The sequence below is a fragment of the Scyliorhinus torazame genome, chromosome 4, assembly GCF_047496885.1.
Source record: "Scyliorhinus torazame isolate Kashiwa2021f chromosome 4, sScyTor2.1, whole genome shotgun sequence".
Lineage (NCBI taxonomy): Eukaryota > Metazoa > Chordata > Chondrichthyes > Carcharhiniformes > Scyliorhinidae > Scyliorhinus > Scyliorhinus torazame.
The window spans coordinates 198,971,376-198,993,352 of record NC_092710.1 but is presented as its reverse complement, the minus strand read 5'-3'; the positions used below and the strand labels follow the sequence as shown (position 1 = coordinate 198,993,352).

Below are 21,977 nucleotides of genomic sequence, written 5' to 3'. Positions count from 1 at the left end.
GTTGTGTTGCTAGATTGTTTGAAGTCTATTCGATTTAGCACGGTGGTAGTGCCACACAACACTGCTGTTCCCGTACCAGCCTCCCCGAACAGGCGCCGGAATGTGGCGATTAGGGGCTTTTCACAGTAACTTCATTTAAAGCCTACTTGTGACAATAAGCGATTTTCATTTCATTTTTTCATGATGAGTATAAGTATGATTTTTTTTTTTTAGTACTGTTATTTTGAATTATTGACAGTTATTCAAAATATGTATCGAATTTTTTAAAACTGTATCTTTTATAGAAATTGACATTGTTTTTACTAAAAAAAAATACTGTGCCTAAATGTTCATGTGAAATTGTGATTATTTGCCACTGAGATTTCCTTTTCTTTCCTAGTGGGTAATCATGGATATGATAACACCATAAAGAGCATGCACCCAATATTCATCGCCCATGGTCCTGCTTTCAAGAAGAATTTCACCAAGGAAAACATGGCAATTGTTGACCTCTATCCACTACTTTGCCACATTTTGGGAATTGACCCAATGCCTAATAATGGTACCTTAAAAAATGTACAGGAATTATTAGTCGCTGAAAAAGTGATCATAACTGAAAATTTACATGTGGAGATTGTGTCCCAAGATGAAATAAACAGCAGGGGTTCATATGCATGGCTAGGTATTCTCCTTGGAAGTGTACTGGTTACTGGATTTCTTCTAGCATTTGTACAGCAGGTGACAAAAAGTCAGATGTCTGGATTAAATATTCACCGTGGTGAGATGGCTCAACCCCTGCTGTCAACATAAATTTGTATGTATTGAACTGTTCTCTGATGTGTGGAACCTAATGCTTAAATATGTAATTTGTTAGTAGTCCTTTGTCACAACAAGCTGAGAGACTGTAATTATACTATAAGGGGCTGGTTTAGCACGCTAGGCTAAATCGCTGACTTTTAAAGCAGACCAAGGCAGGCCAGCAGCACGGTTCAATTCCCGTACCAACCTCCCCGAACAGGCGCCGGAATGTGGCGACTAGGGGCTTTTCACAGTAACTTCATTTGAAGCCTACTTGTGACAATAAGCGATTTTCATTTCATTTCATTTTCATTTACTTGATGTGAATTCAGGGTTGTAGTTTTGCAGGTCTTTAAAAATGTTTCTGTCAGTTTTCCCAGTAGAACTATTGAATGGGAACTGAACTGCAGTGAATAGAGTCTACTAACAAATATACTAAGTATTGCTGTTAAGAGGGATTCCACGGTGATAAACGACAATATTAGTGTGAGAAGACTTTGATCAGGATTATGCCAAGAAATATTATTCAAAGATTTTACATGATGTTACAATCATAAACAGCACACAAAACCCATCCTAGCAACTGGTAGGAATCACAACTGAAACCATTGTTGCCCCTCGCCAATGGACTGGTAGGCCAGGGAGTATGGCATGAAATTCCCCAGTTGGACCTCCTGCCCATCTCTGGCCTCTCTCCAATTTTACGCAGAGATGGGGCAGAAGAGGCCTGGGGTAATTGAGGTGGGGAGGGGGGGGGGAAAGAATGCCTTGTCCCAAGAGAAGATCCTGCTCGGGCATGAATGGGGGCACCCTCCACAAGAGTCCACATTGAGAACCCTCCCCCCACACATGGAAGCTGTCTTTCTCCCCCTGGCCTCTTCATCAACATCCCCCTCTGGCTTCACCTTGCTTCCCCACTGAGACACCATCCCCTGCCACATCAGACTTTCTTGTGGTCCTGGACTCCACTACTCAGAATCTGAAGACTGCTGGTCATTACAGTCCGAGCCACTGCTGTTGCTGGGACTCAGATGGCACTGCTCTCTAAGCCTGCCCAAGTGAGGGTCAGAAGTACCTCCTCCAGCCAAAAAACACGTCTTGCAGTGTTAAATGGCTGTGGGGTTGCTGTGATCGGCAGGAGGTGCATTCCCCACCAACTCTTTAGCTGGCAGGGTGGGAAACCTTGCCATTCAAAAAAGCTTGTCCTATGTCTTGGCCAGATACATTTATTGTGTTATGTGGATAATTGTAAGATTTTTCCTGCTCCAAACTACATGTATCTGCTGGACAGCATACCAAAACATCGGTTTTATTGTCACACTATTTCTTTAAAGTACTATATCTGCAGTGGAAGGGCGGAGGAAAAAAGGAAGGAAAAGTTGAAGCTCAGTGAAGATGTGGTATTTTCGTGATAACCTTTGAAAAGTAGCAGGTCAGATGACTGGTCAGAATATAAAGAATCAGGAGAAAGAAATTGGAGTATAAGAGGAAACTAGGTATAAATGTAAAAATGGATAGCAAGAGTTTATACAGGTATTTAAATGGGAAATGAGTAGGAAATGATGGGAAAAGAGTAGGTAATGAGAGTGTTGGTCCTTTGGAGAGGGAATGGGGAGTTAATAAATAAGGAAATGGCTGATGAAATGAACAAATGTTTTGATTCTGTCTTCACTATGGAGGATACAAAAAACATCCATGAATAGCTGTAAATCAGGAGCTGGGTAGGAGAGAGGAACTTGGTGAAATTACAATCACTAGGGAAGCGATACTGAGGAAACAGATGGAGCTGTGCGCTGACCAGTCACCACATCCAGATGAACTTCATCATAGGATCTTAAAAGCAGTGGTTAATGAGGTAGTAGATGTGTTGGTGTTAATTTTCCAAAATTGCCTAGATTCTGGAAAGATTCCATCAGACTGAAAAGTAGCAAATATAAGCCCTTTGTTTAAGGAGGGAGGGTGGCAGATAAACAGTTGATAATGATAATTGATAATCGCTTATTGTCACAAGTAGGCTTCAATGAAGTTACTCTGAAAAGCCCCTAGTCGCCACATTCCGGCGCCTGTTCGGGGGGGCTGGTACGGGACCCTTGGCAGTGCCAACAGGGCACCCTGGAACTTAGGCAGTGTCCCTGGTGTCCTGACAGCTGGCACTGCCAGGATACTGCCCTCTCCCTGACCACCCGGGGACTCTAATGGCCTCTGAGACCCCTGGAGTGGCCATCATGCCTGGTCTCCGCTTGTGGCGACCAGTAGTAATGGATGCCCAGGTGAGGCCTCGCCAGTGCAGCTGGTGACTCCCAGGTGCCTGGAGAATGCGGCCTCAGGTAGGCTGTGCATATTTCAAGAAACCTAATTGCTAATTTAGAAATGATTATTGGACCACGCCCAGTGAGTACATGACCCAGGTTGTGCCGGTGTCATGGGTCAGATAACTCGTGAAAAGTTTTACGCCAGGCGCGAAGGCCGATTTGGACCACTCCTGCGATGCACTTGGCACTGCTGCATCGGTACCAGGCACAATGCGGGAAGAAAATCACACCCCATGTTTAACCAATTTAATAGAGTCCTTTGAAGGAGTAACATATGAGATGGAAAAATGGAAGCCTGTAGATGTACTGTATTTAGATTTCTAGAAAGCACTTCTGGAAAATGAAAGCTTTTGGTGCAGGAGATAACAGCATGGATAGAAGATTGACTGGCAGGCAAGAACAGTCTGCATAAATGAGTCTTTGTGGCAGGATGTGACGAATGTAGGTCCACAGCAGTCTGTGCTGTGTAAACGTTTTACAATTTACATAAATTACTTAGATGATAATCTTTATTGTCACAAGTAGGCATACATTAACACTGCAATGAAGTTACTGTGAAATGCCCCTAGTCGCCTGTTTGGGTACACAGGGAGAATTCAGAATGTCCAAATTACCTAACAGCACGTCTTTCGGGACTTGTGGAGGAAACCGGAGCACCCAGAGGAAACGCACGCAGACAGGGCGAACGTGCAGACTCCGCACAGACAGTGACCCAAGCCGGGAATCGAACCTGGGATCCTGGAGCTGTGAAGCAATTGTGCTACCGTGCTGCCCACGGTAGCTGCCACGGATGAGGGGAGTGAAGACATTTTGGATAAATTTGCATACGATACAAAGGAAGGGAGGAGAGTTTGCAGACCGATAGATCGGGTGAGTGTGTAGCCAAAAATCAAGCAGATGGAGTATAATGAGAAGAATTTAAAAAGCAGAATATTACTCAAACAGAGAATCACTCACATTCAGAAGTGTAGAGGGATTTCTGCATGAGTCACAAAAAGTTGGTATGAAGGTAAGTAATCAAGGAGGTTAGTGGAATGCCATCCTATATTACAAAAGAAATTGAACATAAAATAGGTATGTTGTACTTCAGTTATTCAGGGCATTGATGAGACTGCATGTCTAATTCCATGTGCAGCTTTGGCCTTGTTTCAAACAAGAATGTAAATTCGTTGAAGGTGTCTTATGAGCAGCTAATGTTTAGAAGAGTAGGAAGTGACTCGATTGGAGTACATAAGATCCTGAATGGGCTTGAAAAGGTGGATGCGGGAAGAATGTTGCCTCTTGTGGGGGAGTCCAGAATTATGGGAAACTGTTTTAAAATTAGTGGTCACCCTTGTAGGATAGAGATGTAGTGAATGGCCTATTTCTGTTCCTATGTTTGCAAAAGTGGTAGATGACCTGTCCCTTCTTAATGAGTTTTGAAATGGCAAATGATGATTATCACAAGCTGGATTTTTCCACTTGAATACTCAAAAATCTATGGTCTTATCCTGGATAATTTCACTGCTATTTTGTTTTTTGGCAATTTATTTATTCTTCCACCGGGTGTAGACGTCACTGGCTATCCCTTATTTCCTTGAGGAGGAGGTGGTGAGCCACTTTCTTGAACCACAGCAGACCATGTTGTGTAGGTACACCCAGTTCTATTAGGAAGGGAGTTCCAGAATTTTGATCCAGCAGCAGTGAAAGAATGGTGACATTGTTCCAAGGCAGCATGGTATGTTGCCTGGATGGAAACTTGCAAGTCGTAGCATTCCCATGCATCCACTGCCTTTGTCCTTCTAGGTGATAGAGGTCATCGGTTTGGAAGGTACTGTTGAAGGAGACAGGACCTCTGAAGTGGATGTTGAAAGTAGTGGATGGGATGCCAAGAAAATGGGCTGGTTTGTCCTAGATAACGTTAAGCTTTCCGTGAAACAAATTACTTGGAAGAAAATGCAGCTGATCTGATTAGTAAGTTCGCAGATGACACAAATATTGGTGGAGTTGCGGATAGTGAAGAGGATTGTCAGAGGATACAGCAGGCAAGCACGAAAGAAATCTGTACCTTACTGTCCTAATGTGTAAAGTTTCAGTAGTTGTAAACGTAATTATGATCAGTAAAATTACAGTTATCCGCATTTGAAATGATTAAAACACTCCCAATCTATGATTGGTAAAAATAATATTCACCGTTTAAAAGTATAACTGCAATTTTTGCACCTTGTTAAGAATATAAGAAATTGTCTTTTTTTGCAATAACGTTAAAACCAGACAGTATGACTGCTAGAACTGTGATTAAGGTGTTGTAAAAGTGAGGTCATTATTGATTTGCAGGTGAAGTGTCAGCTAATAGTTCTTGAAGACCATGTACTTGTTTACAGATAGCTACCTAATGGAATATTGTTTGCATTTGAAAGACTCCTGGAGTGTAAATAATTTGCGGGGGATTGTTTTTGGTCCTGACTAAACACGTCAAGGCACATCTTGTAAGAGAGTAAATAATGCTTTATGCTTTGGGTAAAAATGATGCAGTTAATGGGAGGAGCCATGTCTGTCAGAAAATTCAGTTGGTCCTGGAACTCTCATCTGAACAGAGGTGTTTCACTTTGATCCTGAAAAGTGTTCTCTACAAAGATTCTGCACAGAGAAAAGCAGGTAGAAACCTGGCTGTTAACATTATTTGAGTGGTATTTGAAATATATTGGTTTGCTTAATTGGAATATAGTGGCAGGTTTAGGAAGTAAGTTAAGGTTTTCTCTTTTACTTAAGAACTGTTAACTGTCAAGTTATTTCTTAGCTAATGTGGTTAATTGTGTTTAAATTAAAGTTTGTTTAACATAAAAGATACCTAATGGACCATGTAGTTTTTGATCCGTCGGAGAATAAACATGGAAGCAGCAGCAAAGTGGTCTTTTAATTATTGGCAGGAATGAAATGGGTGCTGCCTTTCCTAAGCTCCTGTGATTGGAATGATCACATTACTTCAATGGTATATGTCCACATAATGTAAAAAAGGTCAATAACAAAAAGGAGTATAATGAAAAAATACTTATTGTTCATTTTTCAGAATCCAAATAAATGATAACAGTACCAGTTTCTAAGAGTGCTTATTCCTTTGTCATTATGTACAAAAAATATCTTTAATTTTCACCTTTTAAGTATTGAAGCAGGCTTTTGATTTGTGAATACAAATATTTTGTCATTTTGGAAGATAGTACATACTCTTATTTTAAAAGGGGTGCAGAAATGCTATTTCAGTTCTCATAGTTCAAAACAAAAACACAAATGACAAACACAGTTTTAAAATCATCACATAGCTGTAGGAATAGTCCATTAAGATCGAATGTCACCTTAACATTCAGTGTTATTACAAATTGATTACATTGAAAGAAAGTACATAGACGTATATTCAGTTTTATAAATTATGACCAAAAGATAAACACTCTTCTATATCAACATTTTTACCACAGTTGTTTAGCATCCAAGTAACTCTGTTAATAATATAGAAAGTTAGGTTTTGACTTAAATCAAGTAGATCTAAAGAACTTTAAGTTCATATTTACAGTGGTTTGAATCAAATATCTCCAAATATAACATGATTGCTGAATAATGCAAGTATCAGAGATAATGGGCATGATCGAATGACCATGCTGCGCCCAAAAAACACAGTTGGGTGCAGTGTGGCCGATAGAAGCCGGAGACTCCGGTCCCGAGATCTACCCGGTTCACAATGCATTGCGATATCTAACGCGATCTCGCGAGACGTTGGCGGGATCATTTTTTGCAAATCAGCATATTAAAGCGAGGAAGCTAGTCTCACTCTAATATGCAGTTTCCCGAGGCATTGGGATCTATCCCCTTGGCCTCGGAGACCTTGGGTGAGCACTGTTCAGTATTGGTCTCAACAACCGAGGACCAGATGGAACGGCACTTGTGGAGGTCTCCCAGAGGATCAGAGGCCTGCTTTGGGCATGGTGGTACCCTGGCACTACTGGTGCCAGCTAGGCACCCTGGCAATGCCACCAGGGTGCCAGCCTGGCACTGAAGGTGCCACTGGCAGGGGTGTTGCCAGGTTGGGTGGTGCCAAGCTGGCATTTTCATGCAGCGGCGATTGGGCCGGACTGCCCTGCCCGGGGGCAACCCCCCCCCCCTCATCATGAGCTTGGGTGGGGGGGGGTTGGATATAATGGATGGGGAACCAAAATTCATCAATGGCCCTTTTAAGTGGAGGATCAGTGCTCCTTAGGTAGCTCACCTCTACAGAATAAGTCAAATATATTATTGCTACATGGCATTTATAACTATTCGTAAGAAGGAAGACTAAAATTACACAAAGCAAACTTTCCCTGGAGTCACACATCTAGCACAGTTGAACCTCTAACTTTGTTGAGCACAATTGTAGAAACCTACCGCTCCGAGCTGTCAACCAAATATACAATGGGAGTGCTGATCCACATGCAGGTGATACAACAGACTGACAGGCGGATATTTAGGATCATTTTATTGGCAGGTCGCGGTAAATTATTTCCTGATTTTGTTTGTATAACGTTCCAAACATTTACTTTTTGTGTGAAGCTTAAAAAGAATTCTCACATTTCATTGGCATAAAATAGATGAAATTCACACTTACATCAAAAAATCTGTACCGAGAAACAATTAAATACTCAAGATACTAAAGACTAATGTAACCCGAGCAGTAAAAGATAGTCTTAACATCCAGAATTATCATATTGCTTTTAACAGCTGAAATATATACAGATAAGCTATATTGAATAAATACTGTTTGCATCTTGTTGATACCCTCAGGTCTATCAGATGTCTTCCAGGTTTTCAACTTAAATGTTGCCCACACAAGCTCATCTTTAAAAACTGGTTAGTTGAGAAAGATGTAAATGGAATTGTGATGCATAAGAACATAAGGAGCAGGAGTAGGCCATCTGGCCCTTCGAGCCTGCTCCGTCATTCAATGAGATCATGGCTGATCTTTGTGGACTCGGCTCCACTTTCCCGCCCGAACATCATAACCCTTTATTCCTTTATTCTTCAAAAAACTATCTATCTTGTTGATACCCTCAGGTCTGTGTAAGTACATTTTCCATACAACGCTGAATTCTCCGCGGAATAAGGCATACATAACATATATCACATGGGGGAGAAAACTTGTGCCCCCGACTGCATGGTGCGTTTGGTGCCGGGGGTGGCACTTAATCAGCTGGGAAAGTTACAGATGACCTCACCACTTTCATGCCTCCACCCCAATTCAAAAGACCTATGGATGACCTTGCTGCCAATAGAGGCCCTTAGATGAGCAATTGATGCCCATTTATGGGTATTATTTGCTTGCTGCTGGGATTAACCCTTCAGTAGGCAGGGTTTTGTCCGGTTGCTTGCAGGCTCCCAGTGGGATCCCACATTAAAAGGCACAATACTTGATTGAGGAACCTGGCATTGGGAATGGAGAGGTCCACTGCAAGCCACTCTCCAGCCTTTTCTGTGGACCTCCCCCACAATCTGTACCTCCTCCTCCAGCACTCTTCCTTTCCCACCACCATGCCAAAAGGTGGGTAGTGTACCAGCAGCAGTCACCACTTCGCCAATAGCACTGCTGTTCAGTAAAGCTCCCGGCCTCATAATTCGCTAGTTGGGTATGACTTCTGCCCCTGGGGTCCTTGATCCTAGGATGTCAGGGAAGAGACCTTCTGCTGGCCTGTCATGCGCCTGAGTGAAATGAGATGCCAAAGGTTGATAGGCTCTCCCAATTCTTCAACCGGTGGTCTAGACCCCTGTTAACTCCATAAGATGCCAACCACGTTCGCCAGTGCACCAAAAACACTCAATGTTACATGTCACTTTTTGTTTTGACCCATATATAGGCACTCATCACTTTGAGGACTTTGTTATTCTTGACTTATTAAAATACAAATTTGTTATATCGCAAGCAATAGAAGTATTAATCCTTAATGTCATAGCTGTTAACTGAGTTTGTGATAGTGGTAAATATTCATAATGCTCTTTTTAAAATGGGTCATCTTCAAAACAGCTAATTTGAATAAAATCTGTTCAAATGCAACTTGCCAAAATAAAGATTTACGATTTTTTCAGTTAATTTTCTGAAAAGTACATTTCCCTCTCCCCATATAAATCCTAGAAAGTCTTGCCTCCAAAATATATTCTGCTTAAACTATAGTTTAGACTTAAATAATTTTGTGAAAATGCGCACACCGTTTGTAGATTTCAATCTTTTAACCCTTTGACTGCCAGCAGATCCAGAGCCAACTTAAAAACAATAGACCTTAATACATTCACATTGAAGTAACCATGGCATTACAATAATACCTCGGATGTCAAGGTTTCATTTTGCAAAATACCTTAAGCATTCTAATTAAAAATGTTAACTCTTCATTTCCATAGACGGTCCTCCTTTCCCCATTCATTTACTCATCTATTAATATAATTTTTTTTCCTTGATTCTGGTTCTCAACCTTTTTACAAAATATTTGTTATATACATTCTCACTACATTTCGGGTGGCTGCCAGACTCCATTTTAAAAAAAAAAACAGGGCCCAGAACTCTGATATTACCACTGCCAACGCTACAGTATGGCCCAGGCCCAATCCATATTTTCTCGTAAATACTTCATCACTATGGCGGGACAAATTAATTTTGTCATGGAACCTGATTGCATCAACCTCTAATAATAATAATCGCTTATTGTCACAAGTAGGCTTCAATGACGTTACTGTGAAAAGCCCCTAGTTGCCACATTCCAGCGCCTGTTCGGGAAGGCCGGTAAGGGAATTGAACCCATGCTGCTGGCGTTGTGCTGCATCACAAGCCAGCTGTTTAGCCCACTGTGCTAAACCAGCCCCAATAGCATGGACAAGTTGTCTCATCTAAATTTAAACACATCTGTGTCATCAGTGCAGTCGGATTTGGTTTGATTTTGGGGATTTCAGTGTCTATGCATGGTCAGAAATGCAGAACTCTGAATCTTGATCTCATGTTACCCCAAACATTGGCAACAATTTAATTCTGAGCAGGTGATAAATATTCATAGGTCTGCTGAATTCTGTAATCAGCTCCATCTCACGTCATGATAACTATGTTTGTACTGACACCAGGGGCGAAATTCTCCGGAAACGGCGCGATGTCCGCCGACTGGCGCCCAAAACGGCGCAAATCAGTCGGGCATCGCGCCGCCCCAAAGGTGCGGAATGCTCTGCATCTTTGGGGGCCGAGTCCCAACCTTAAGGGGCTAGGTCGGCGCCGGACGAATTTCCGCCCCGCCAGCTGGCGGAAAAGGCCTTTGGTGCCCCGCCAGCTGGCGTGGAAATGACATCTCCGGGCGGCGCATTCACGGGAGCGTTGCGGCCGCTGACGGCATTCCCGCGCATGCGCTGTGGAGGGAGTCTCTTCTGCCTCCGCCATGGTGGAGACCGTGGCGGAGGCGGAAGGGAAAGAGTGCCCCTACGGCACAGGCCCGCCCGCGGATCGGAGGGCCCCGATCGCGGGCCAGGCCACCGTGGGGGCACCCCCCGGGGCCAGATCACCCCGCGCCCCCCCCCAGGACCCCGGAGCCCGCCCGCGCCGCCTGTAAGAGAGGTGGTTTAATCTACGCCGTGGGGACAGGCATTTTAGCGGCGGGACTTCGGCCCATCCGGGCCGGAGAATCGTGCGGGGGGGGCCCGCCAACCGGCGTGATTCCCGCCCCCGCCGAATCTCCGGTGCCGGAGACTTCGGCAACCGGTGAGGGCGGGATTCACGCCAGCCCCCGGCGATTCTCCGACCCGGCGGGGGCGTCGGAGAATCTCGCCCCTGGTGTCGGTAATCCATGAGATTTCTGGCTTCATTTCTATTAGAACTGTTTTCTAACACGTCACTTCTAATCTACTAAAAACTGTCTTGCACCAATTTCAAGTCTCTACTGTCACTTGCAAAACAAACTGCATGAGAAATGTATTTACTTTAATTGAAAAATGACAGTACAAACAGGGTACACAAAAAATTTTGTGTTTTAATGTGGCAGAAATTTGTATGGATAAAAACAATTCTGCATTTTATTAATTGTTTGACTCTTGATAACAGTCATTTCAGCAGATAATCCCTGTTGCTTGGGCGATTTCACCACCACAATTTGCAAATTAGGTCTGCAGTATTGAAAGGATAATGGGGGGAAAAAAGTAATTCCATTGCTAACATCTTTAAAAGGAAATTAGTTTTTCTTTCTGCCACATTAAAATTATAAATCTATTTCACTGTTGACTTTTCACACTGCTAACTTTAAAACTACTCTAATAAAGGATCATCGTCATCATCATCCTGCAACTGGAGACGAGCAAATGCATGCTGAGGTGACACTCGCTTTTTCATTAGTATTATAAGACAGGACAATGTGACCAATACCATTAAGGAGCCAATCACAATTCCAACCACGTCTGGCAGGCTCACACAGTGCTCATTAACCAGCAAACATCTCACATTCCTGAACGTTCCATTGTTAGACTCCTCCTTCAGCCCCAGGATGTGGCACATCAGTGGGTAGATATCGATACTGTTGATTGTGTTAGTTTTGTAAGCCTTTCGAAATGCTGGTCCATGAGCTACCAGAAGGGGATGCATGCTTGGTAAAGTGTTATCATAACCATGGTCACCCACTGAAGAAAAAGAAAAAAACAAATGATACAATTATGACACCCAAGAAGAACGAGATTGTTTTCCACGTTGGTACTCTGCCACTGATCATTGCCCAATGGAAACTTGCATTACAGAGAACTTAACAGCACATTTAGCCCTACAGGTTTATGTTTTACATGAGCCCTTCCAACCTTATTCTCACCTTATCAATACATTCTTCTGTTTCTTCTTCATGTACTTAGTTGGCTTCCCCTAAATGCACCCATGCTACTAGCCTCAAATACTCCACGTGAGAGAGAGAGGTCCACATTCTCATGACTATGGGTAAAGGATTTTTTTTCCTGAATTTCTCTTGATACTAGTGGCAGTTGTTTTATTTTCATGGCTGCAATTTAGGCCATCTCTCTCACCTGTAGCCTCTGCAACCCCCTGCTTTAATAATTGATTACCCCCCCCCCCCACCAAGTTCTAATCATTTGCTCCTTCCCTATACCGACCTCCAGCCCTGATCTCAGTTTCACAATTGCCTCATCTCACCCATCTGCCAAGCTCCAATCTCTCGCTCCCTCCCCATCACAATTGTCATGAACAATTTCCAAGGGTCCTCAGGTACACCCTCTCATTGCTGAGTGTTCCCGTTGTCAGCCAGGTTGCCAATTTGGTCAGTTACTAAGACAGGATATTGAAGAAAAAAATTATAATAGGTTTTGCAGTTAAATTTGGGGAGAACCTCTTCTTGCTGGGTTTTCCTTCAGTAACAGGCTCCTTCACCTCTACATAAACAGTGGAGTGATAGGAGAGTCTCGGAATAATTTCAAGTGTAACTCCAATAATTTCAACTGATGATCTTAAGAACAGGTTTGCTTCAGCCCATTATCGGTGAAGTAGTGAATAGGTATTCATATGTTTGGCACTACAAATAGAAATTGTATTTTTAAAATGTTAACACTTGTATATGTATATTTATACTGTGACTTGATTTTTCCTGCTGAAAAATTGGATTTCTCACTCTGTAACTGATCTCATGCCAATTTTCTACTCTCTAATTCTCTATGTCTCAACTTTGTTTTAAATATGCCTTTGTTTTTCATACATGTTTCTCATATCAACATCCATATCTCTGTTGCAGTACTGCTCACATTATCATACTTCCTTTCCAATTTTCTGTGCATCACTCAATGCCTATGAGTGCCTCTAATATGTGTGCATTTCTCGACTTGTTAACCCTATGTTAGAAGCCATGGCTCACAAGACGATGGTGGCCAAAACGTGCTGATTTGTTGTGGGTAATAGGTTTGGTCGAGGACATGGTACAGCAAAACATGCAAATAAGAGAAAAGTACAGAAACTATATATGGGGAGCCACAAGTTACACAATGAAAGATGACAGACTGGGGCACAAGCCAAGATTTGGGAACAAAGTAAGTATTCTGAGACAGGATGGTGTGCAACTTGAAGTGATGGTATTCTATTATCTTGCTGCTTTGGTCCTTGATGATCAAAGTTGTGGATTTAGGAGGTGCAATTTAACTGAACTTAGCAGTGCATCTGTAGATAGGATTTACTACTATGGGACGATGGGGCGAAGGAGGTGGATATCAAGTTCAGGGAGATTGATCAAGTAGACAGCATTGTCCTGAACCATCCTAAGATTTGATTGTGGTTACATCTGCACCCAGCCAGTCAAGTATTGCTTATTCATTACACTCCTGACATGAGCCTTGCAGGGGTTGGAGAGGCTTTGAAGGGATCAGGAGATTAAGAAACTTGTTGCAGGATGCCTAGTTTTGCCCTGCTTTTGTAACCATGCCATTGGTAAGGCTGGTGAAAGCAAGAAATTATAAAACACTTCACACTAAGTACATTTGAAGTGCAATTACTTACAATTTATTCTCAGCAAGGTTCCATAAACAGATAAATTACCAGATAACCTGTTTCTAGGATTTTCGTTAAGCGAAAATATTATCTAGGATACCAAGACAACTCCCTTGATCCTCTATATAGTGCCCTCCACCTGAGGGCAGGGAAGGTGTCTTAGTTTAATGTCTTATCTAGAAGACAATGGGCAGGATTTTCTGGTCCCCCAGCTGAGTGTTTCTCAGTGGCATGCCGGTTGCTGGCCGTGGGAATTTCTGCTCCCACGGCTTGTCAATAGGTTTTCCCCATTGAAGCCACCCCACGCTATTGGGAAGCCCACAAACGATGGTGCACTGCTGGCGGGAACAGAGAATTCCAATGGCCGGGGACTTCCAGACAACATCTCTGACAGTACTGCACTGGAGTGTCAGCTTAGATGATTATTACATTTTGGTTGACAGAATTTCATACATTAGCCCTAAATTATTTCACCATTTTTGACTGTGAAACTTGAAAAGTGTGCTAATTAAAGTTTGAAAGATCACTCTTTTATTCTGATAAACATTCAGCCAGACAAGTTTAGAGCTTGTACTCAAAATCCAGAAAGGGATCTTATTTGAATTTTTTTTTAAAAATAATTAAAATACCATTTAATAAACTCAGAGCTTAGTGTGATTTTAGTGGCCATGTGAACGAGTCCTGGGATCATTTCAGGTGAATAATAATCTGGAAGGGGAGATACCAGCCCAACACAAACTCAATGTCAGGAAGACAGTCATCAAATGTCACTACTTAGTTCTCGAGGATTAGGGAATCTTTGAAACATTCCTATCACCTACAGTAGAACATAACTACCATTTTTGACTCCTTGTCCATTGCAATATCCAGGTTTAACAGTTTCCCTAATGCATTACTCCACTCTGCTCTGTAACGGACTAATTCATTTTTGCTTCAAATGTCATTTGGATCCAGGGATGATGCAACTTCTCTGCATTAATTAATACAAGTTCATAAAGCAGGATAATTTAATTCTCCATCACCTCTTAAAGTTTCCAACAACCAATGAATTTACAGCAGGTGTGCTGGTAGGTGTTTTCTAATTTTATTGGTGCCATGCTTATCATGCCTCTAGTGTAGGATGACTGGTTTTGTCTTGGTTTAACATACCAATCACTGGGGGCGAGATTATCCGTTAGCTGACGCCAAAATCGGGAAATGCGATTGGGCAGAGAAGCTTCCGACGGCAAAATTTTGGCAAAGGGCGATTTGATGCCAAATCGCGATTCTCCATCACCTCTAAAAAGGCATCAATGCGTATAGTAGACACCGTTTGCATATCATTAGCGGGCCCGATCCAATATTCTCTGGACCTCCGCGATTCTCTGCCTCCGATGGTTCAGTTGTATTTTTAAAAGTCATGAAACTTGCTTTGTGGCTGCTGAGGGAGAGACAGGGGGTATGGAAAGTGTCCAACATCGTCATAGTTTGCCGACAGTTGTGCGACTGACCGGAGGGCTTCTGCCAGTGGTGGTGGGGTGGCCAGGAGGTGGGGTTGGGGTGGACGGGCATGGAGCACCATTGGACACCATGTGTATCAGCAACTGTGTTGTGCTCACCAGGTTGTGCTCCAGAAGCCTGTCCACTACTTTCGTCCACCGAGGTGGGTGTCTCTGTGCTGGTGGAGGGTGGGAATGGCAGCTGTGACGCTCCGATGGTGGTATCCTCGAAGCTCTCCTCCAAGGTGTTCTCTTGGAAGGGGACAGGCATGGCCACCGCTGCTGGGCATGAGTGGGGTGGGCTACTGGGTGTGCAGGGGCATAGGTGCAATATTGTGCTGAGGGGTTTGATGTGGTGGCATAGCAGGGCTGTGCTTGGGGGTGGGTAGAGTGGCAGGTGGTACCTGAGGCCAATGCCAATTCAACTCTACAGCCCGGTAGAGCTTCTTATCGCACTGAGTGGCGGTCTCTTGGTGACTCTCCCCGTGCTGAAGGCCGCTGCCACTGCTCCCAGGCATCACTGGATGTCTTGTGGCTGGCCCTCCGTCCCCCTCGGGGGAAAACTAGATATCCCGTCTGGACTCCACCACGTCCAACAATCAGGCCATCACCAAAATGTGAGGCTGATCTGCATGGTGGAATGGCTGCGTGCTGTGTGGGGTTTGCTCTGCGGGATCGGTTTAAGAGCTCCTCTCCCTCGTTAGCGGGGAGCTGCCGGGTGGGGTCAAGGCAAATTAGCTGGTGGACAGTCTTTTCCAGCTTTGGTTACATATTTATTTTAATCTTATTGGCGTTTCCAATGAGCCCTTTATGCAATACCTGCACAAAACTGAAAAAATGGAGCAGTCATAGAATCATAGAAGTTTACAGCATGGAAACAGGCCCTTCGGCCCAACCAGTCCATGCCGCCCAGTTTTTACCATTAAGCTAGTCCCAGTTGCCCGCACTTGGCCCATAACCCTCTATACCCATCTTACCCATGTAACTATCTAAATGCTTTTTAAAAGACACAATTGTACCCGCCTCTACTACTACCTCTGGCAGCCCATTCCAGACACTCACTACCCTCTGAGTGAAGAAATTGCCCCTCTGGGCCCTTCTGAAACTCTCCCCTCTCACCTTAAACCTATACCCTCTAGTTTTAGACTCCCCTACCTTTGGGAAAAGATGTTGACTATCTACCTTATCTATGCCCCTCATTATTTTATAGACCTCTATAAGATCACCCCTAAGTCTCCTACGCTCCAGGGAAAAAAGTCCCAGTCTATCCAGCCTCTCCTTATAACTCAAACCATCAAGTCCCGGCAACATCCTAGTAAATCTTTTCTGCACTCTTTCTAGTTTAATAATATCCTTTCTATAATAGGGTGACCAGAACTGCACACAGTATTTCAAGTGTGGCCGTACCAATGTCTTGTACAACTTCAACAAGACGTCCCAACTCCTGTATTCAATGTTCTGACCATGAAACCAAGCATGCCGAATGCCACCTTCACCACCCTGTCCACCTGCGACTCCACCTTCAAGGAGCTATGAACCTGTACTCCTAGATCTTTTTGTTCTATAACTCTCCCCAACGCCATACCATTAACTGAGTAGGTCCTGGCCTGATTCGATCTGCCAAAATGCATCACCTCACATTTATCTAAATTAAACTCCATCTGCCATTCGTCGGCCCACTGGCCTAATTGATCAAGATCCCGTTGCAATCCTAGATAACCTTCTTCACTATCCACTGTGCCACCAATCTTGGTGTCATCTGCAAACTTACTAACCATGCCTCCTAAATTCTCATCCAAATCATTAATATAAATCACAAATAACAGTGGACCCAGCACCGATCCCTGAGGCACACCACTGGTCACAGGCCTCCAGTTTGAAAAACAACCCTCTACAACCACCCTCTGTCTTCTGTCGTCCAGCCAATTTTGAATCCAATTGGCAACCTCACCCTGGATCCCGTGAGCTTTAACCTTCTGCAACAACCTACCATGCGGTACCTTGTCAAAGGCTTTGCTAAAGTCCATGTAGACAACGTCTACTGCACTGCCCTCATCTACCTTCTTGGTCACCCCCTCAAACAACTCAATCAAATTTGTGAGACATGATTTTCCACGCACAAAGCCATGCTGACTGCCCCGAATCAGTCCTTGTCTCTCTAAATGCTTGTAGATCCTATCTCTCAGAATACCTTCTAGCAACTTACCTACTACAGACGTTAGGCTCACCGGTCTGTAGTTCCCAGGCTTTTCCCTGCTGCCCTTCTTAAACAAGGGCACAACATTCGCCACTCTCCAATCTTCAGGCACCTCACCTGTGGCTGCCGATGATTCAAATATCTCTGTTAGGGGACCCGCAATTTCCTCCCTAGCCTCCCACAACATCCTGGGATACATTTCATCAGGTCCCGGGGATTTATCTACCTTGATGCGCTTTAAGACTTCTAGCACCTCCTCCTCTGTAATATGCACACTTCTCAAGACATCACTATTTATTTCCCTTAGTTTCCTAACATCCATGCCTTTCTCCACCGTGAATACCGATGAGAAATATTCATTCAGGATCTCACCCAACTCTTGTGGCTCTGCACATAGATGTCCTTGTTGATCCTTAAGAGGCCCTACTCTGTCCCTAGTTACTCTTTTCCCCTTTATGTATCTGTAGAATCTCTTTGGATTCTCCTTTGCATTATTTGCCAAAGCAATTTCATGTCCCCTTTTTGCCCTCCTGATTTCCCTCTTAACTCTATTTCGACAATCTCTATACTCTTCAAGGGATCCACTTGATCCCAGTTGTTTATGTACGTCATATGCCTCCTTCTTCTTTTTGACCAGAGTCTCAATATCTCGAGTCATCCAGGGTTCCCTACTTCTACCAGCCTTGCCCTTCACTCTAAAGGGAATGTGCTTACCCTGCACCCTGGTTAACACATTTTTAAAAGCCTCCCATTTACCAGCCGTCCCTTTGCCTGCCAACAGTCTCCCCCAGTCTACCTCTGAAAGTTCCTGTCTGATACCATCAAAATTTGCCTTGCCCTAATTAAGAATTTTAACACTTGGGCCAGACCTATCATTCACCATAGCTATCTTAAAACTAATGGAGTTATGGTCACTTGTCCCAAAGTGATCCCTCACTAACACTTCTGTCACTTGCCCTTCCTTATTTCCCAAGACGAGGTCAAGTTTTGGCACCTCTCTAGTCGGTCCATCCACATACTGAATGAGAAATTCCTCCTGAATACACTCAACAAATTTCCCTCCATCCAAGCCCCTAATGCTATGGCTGTCCCAGTCAATGTTGGGAAAGTTAAAGTCCCCTACTATTACCACCCTATTTTTCTTGCAGCTATCTGTAATCTCCTTACATATTTGCTCCTCAATTTCCCGCTGACTATTTGGGGGCCTGTAGTACAGTCCTATCAAGGTGATCTCTCCCTTCTTATTTTTCAGTTCCACCCATATAGACTCAGTGGGCGAACCCTCAGATATATCCCCTCTAAGTACTGCCGTAATGTTCTCCCTAATCAAAAACGCCACTCCCCCTCCTCTCTTACCTCCTGTTCTATCCTTTCTATAGCATCTGTACCCCGGAACATTGAGCTGCCAGTCCTGCCCCTCCCTTAGCCATGTTTCAGTCATAGCTATAATATCCCAGTCCCATGTGCCCATCCATGCCCTGAGTTCATCCGCTTTGCCCGTCAGGCCCCTTGCATTGAAATAAATGCAGTTTAATGTAGACTTTCCTTGCTCTCTGCCCTGCTTTCTCTGGTCATGCTTTACACACTCTCCCTTCCTGCCTTTTGTTTCCGTCCCCACTGACTTCCTACATCGGTTCCCATCCCCCTGCCACATTAGTTTAAACCCTCCCCAACTGCACTAGCAAACACACCCCCGAGAACATTGGTTCCGGTCCCACCCAGATGCAGACCGTCCGATTTGTCCAGGTCCCACCTCCCCCAGAACCGGTCACAATGTCCCAGGAATTTGAAACCCTCCCTCTTGCACCATCTCTCAAGCCACGTATTCATCCTAGCTATCCTGTCATTCCTACTCTGACTATCACGTGGCACTGGTAGCAATCCTGAGATTACTACCTTTGAGGTCCTACTTTTTAGTTTAACTCCTAACTCCCTAAATTCAGCTTGTAGGACCTCATCCCGTTTTTTACCTATATCGTTGGTGCCTATATGCACCACGACAGCTGGCTGTTCACCCTCCCCCTCCAGAATGCCCTGCAGCCGCTCCGAGACATCCTTGACCCTTGCACCAGGGAGGCAACATACCAACCTGGATTCTCGTTTGCGTCCGCAGAAACGCCTGTCTATTCCCCTTACAATTGAATCCCCTATCACTATAGCTCTGCCACTCTTTTTCCCGCCCTTCTGTGCAGCAGAGCCAGCCACGGTGCCATGAACCTGGCTGCTGCCACCTTCCCCTGGTGAGCCATTTCCCCCAACAGTTTCCAAAACGGTAAATCTGTTTTGGAGGGAGATGACCGCAGGGGATCCCTGCACTGCCTTCCTACTCTTCCTCTGTCTGTTGGTCACCCATTCCCTATCTGCCTCAGTAATTTTAATCTGCGGTGTGACCAACTCACTGAATGTGCTATCCACAACTTCCTCAGCATCGCCGATGCTCCAAAGTGAATCCATCCGCAGCTCCAGAGCCGTCAAGCGGTCTAACAGGAGCTGCAGTTGGACACACTTCTTGCAGATGAAGGAGTCAGGGACACCAGAAGGGTCCCTGACTTGCCACATCTCACAAGAGGAGCATGACACGGGTCTGAGCTCTCCTGCCATGACTTAAACCTGAAGTTTAATTTGAACTACACTACACAGCTAAGAGAAAGTCAAAGAGAGAGAAATCACTTACCAGTCACAAGCCAATCACTTACCTGCTGGCTGTGATGTAATTGCTCCCGAGACTCCTTCACAGGTCTGCTTCTCTGCACCTCCTTAAGATGAGCACCAAATTCCCTTAACTAGTTAATTAATTTACTTAATTAATTGGTTTTTGTTTTTGGGAAACTCACCCCCAAACACCAAAATAAATCATACTTGATAATTCTGTCTATTTTTATGTTGAAACCAAAAATCCTCCTGTTCGGAAAGGAGTAATCCTGCCAGTTTGGGTGGTAATCCATAAGCAATTATTAGGAAAAAAGTGTCCTTCCATCTCAAGAGCTTTCCAACAATTTATTTACAATTTTGTGACCTTGAGCATGAAGTTTTCCTTCGGTTATTAAAAAAATGCAATTTAATTTTAAGTCTTGCACCGTAAATGTTAACTCATTGATTATTGGAAACATAGACATACATATGGAAGCAACACCAGGAAAGGACTGGGATGGATATAATGCTCAAATACAAAAAACAAAAATATTTTCCATCCTGAACTTACTCTGGGGGATTGATCCATTCTGAACAATTGTCCATCCTTCGTCAGCAACAAGCAGAATTGGTTGAATCCTTTCATTGTGTTTGTAATGAAAACGTTCTGGGATATCTTCTTTTAAATATACCTTCATGTGACTATCACAGTTCGACAGCAATTCGTATACGTAAGTTACGTCTGTTAAAAACAAAGATGGAATCACGTGTTGAACCTGATGTTCAAAACTGACTAAAATAAAACATTTTTTAATTGTGCAACTTCATTGTAATGCTGGCTGAGTCCACTGATGAAAGTACAATACAATTACCATGATCTTTACTCTTTCCATTGCAGAAATATATGCTGCCATGTGCAAATTTATGACTGCAACATAGGCTGTGAATATATTTTACAAATCATCATTGGCCTGAAATTGGTTTCCACTGGCAGGAAGGCCAGTAGCCAGAGGACACAGATTTAAGACAATTAACAAAAGAACCAGAGAGAGAAGATTTTTTTTGTATTTAGTTATGATCCAGAATGCACTGCCTAAAAGCGTGGTTGAAAGAGATTCAATGGGAGCTTTCAAAGGAAAATTGGATAAATCGTGAAAGGGAAAAAAACACAGGGCAAAAGCAGGGGAGTGGGTCAATTGGATAGCACTTTAAAAGAGCTGGCAAAGACTCAATGGGCAGAATGGCCTTATCTGTATGATTTTATACAGACACTGGAATTTACCAGATATCATGGCTTCCACCTGATCTCTGTACCAACTTAGAGTAGAATCTCTACAATACAGAAGGAGGCCATTCGGGCCAACATGAATACATCGAACCTCTGAAAGAGCATCCTATCTCGGCCCACTCCCCCATCCTACCCCTCAAACCCCACCTAACCTGTACATCCTTGAGCACTAATGGGCAATTTCATCATGGCCAATCCATCCAGCCTGTACATCTTTGGACTGGGAGGAAACCAGAGCACCCGGAGGAAATCCACGCAGACATGGGGAGAATGTGCAAACTCCACGTAGACAGTAACACAAGGCCGGAATTGAACATAGGTCCCTGTGAGACAGCAAATCTAACCACGATGCTACCGTGCCACCTCTTTGAATAGGTATAAGAAGTAACTATGGTAGGTGCCACAGATGTCTGTCAATTAACACAATAAAATCAATTATGTTGGCAAAAGACTCTAATTTTGTCGGGAGTAAAATCTAGAAGTTCTGATGAAAAAAAAAAATTGTAGAAGATTTTTTGAGGCTCATTCATATAACATATCAGCCCTTACAACAACGAGTCAAATGGGAAAAAAATAGTCAAACTATTATCAAAGATTTATACAACCAAGGCTACCAATACATCTCAGCTTCTCACAACACCTTAGGATACAAATAGAGGTGAAGGAAAGTCTCCCCTTTTCAGCTGTGTGTCATTTTCCTTTCCTTCCCTTTAGTGTCGGTGTCTTTGAGTGGAATTGTCCCAGAATTTGGCAAAGGTCGATGTAGGGCGGGAAAAGCGCCGTCGAAGCTGTCAACGGCAAC

The 21,977-nt window shown here is 43.6% G+C and overlaps 2 protein-coding genes across 5 annotated transcripts in view; one reads left to right on the top strand and one right to left on the bottom strand.

Annotated features, from left to right (window-relative positions):
- The window catches only part of enpp5 (ectonucleotide pyrophosphatase/phosphodiesterase 5), a 30,353-nt gene extending 24,192 nt beyond the window's left edge, over window positions 1-6,161 (top strand). For all 3 annotated transcript variants that reach the window (XM_072499090.1, XM_072499089.1, XM_072499091.1), the window contains one exon: window positions 380-6,161. In XM_072499090.1, the coding sequence (XP_072355191.1) occupies window positions 380-789 (410 nt within the window). In that variant the 3' untranslated portion in view covers window positions 790-6,161. The remainder of the gene's footprint in view (window positions 1-379) is intronic.
- A 31-nt stretch (window positions 6,162-6,192) lies between these two features.
- The window catches only part of enpp4 (ectonucleotide pyrophosphatase/phosphodiesterase 4), a 56,158-nt gene continuing 40,373 nt past the window's right edge, over window positions 6,193-21,977 (bottom strand). For both annotated transcript variants that reach the window (XM_072499086.1, XM_072499087.1), the window contains exons 3-4: window positions 20,459-20,629; window positions 6,193-11,726 (exon numbers count right to left, since the gene is read on the bottom strand). In XM_072499086.1, the coding sequence (XP_072355187.1) occupies window positions 11,359-11,726; window positions 20,459-20,629 (539 nt within the window). In that variant the 3' untranslated portion in view covers window positions 6,193-11,358. The remainder of the gene's footprint in view (window positions 11,727-20,458; window positions 20,630-21,977) is intronic.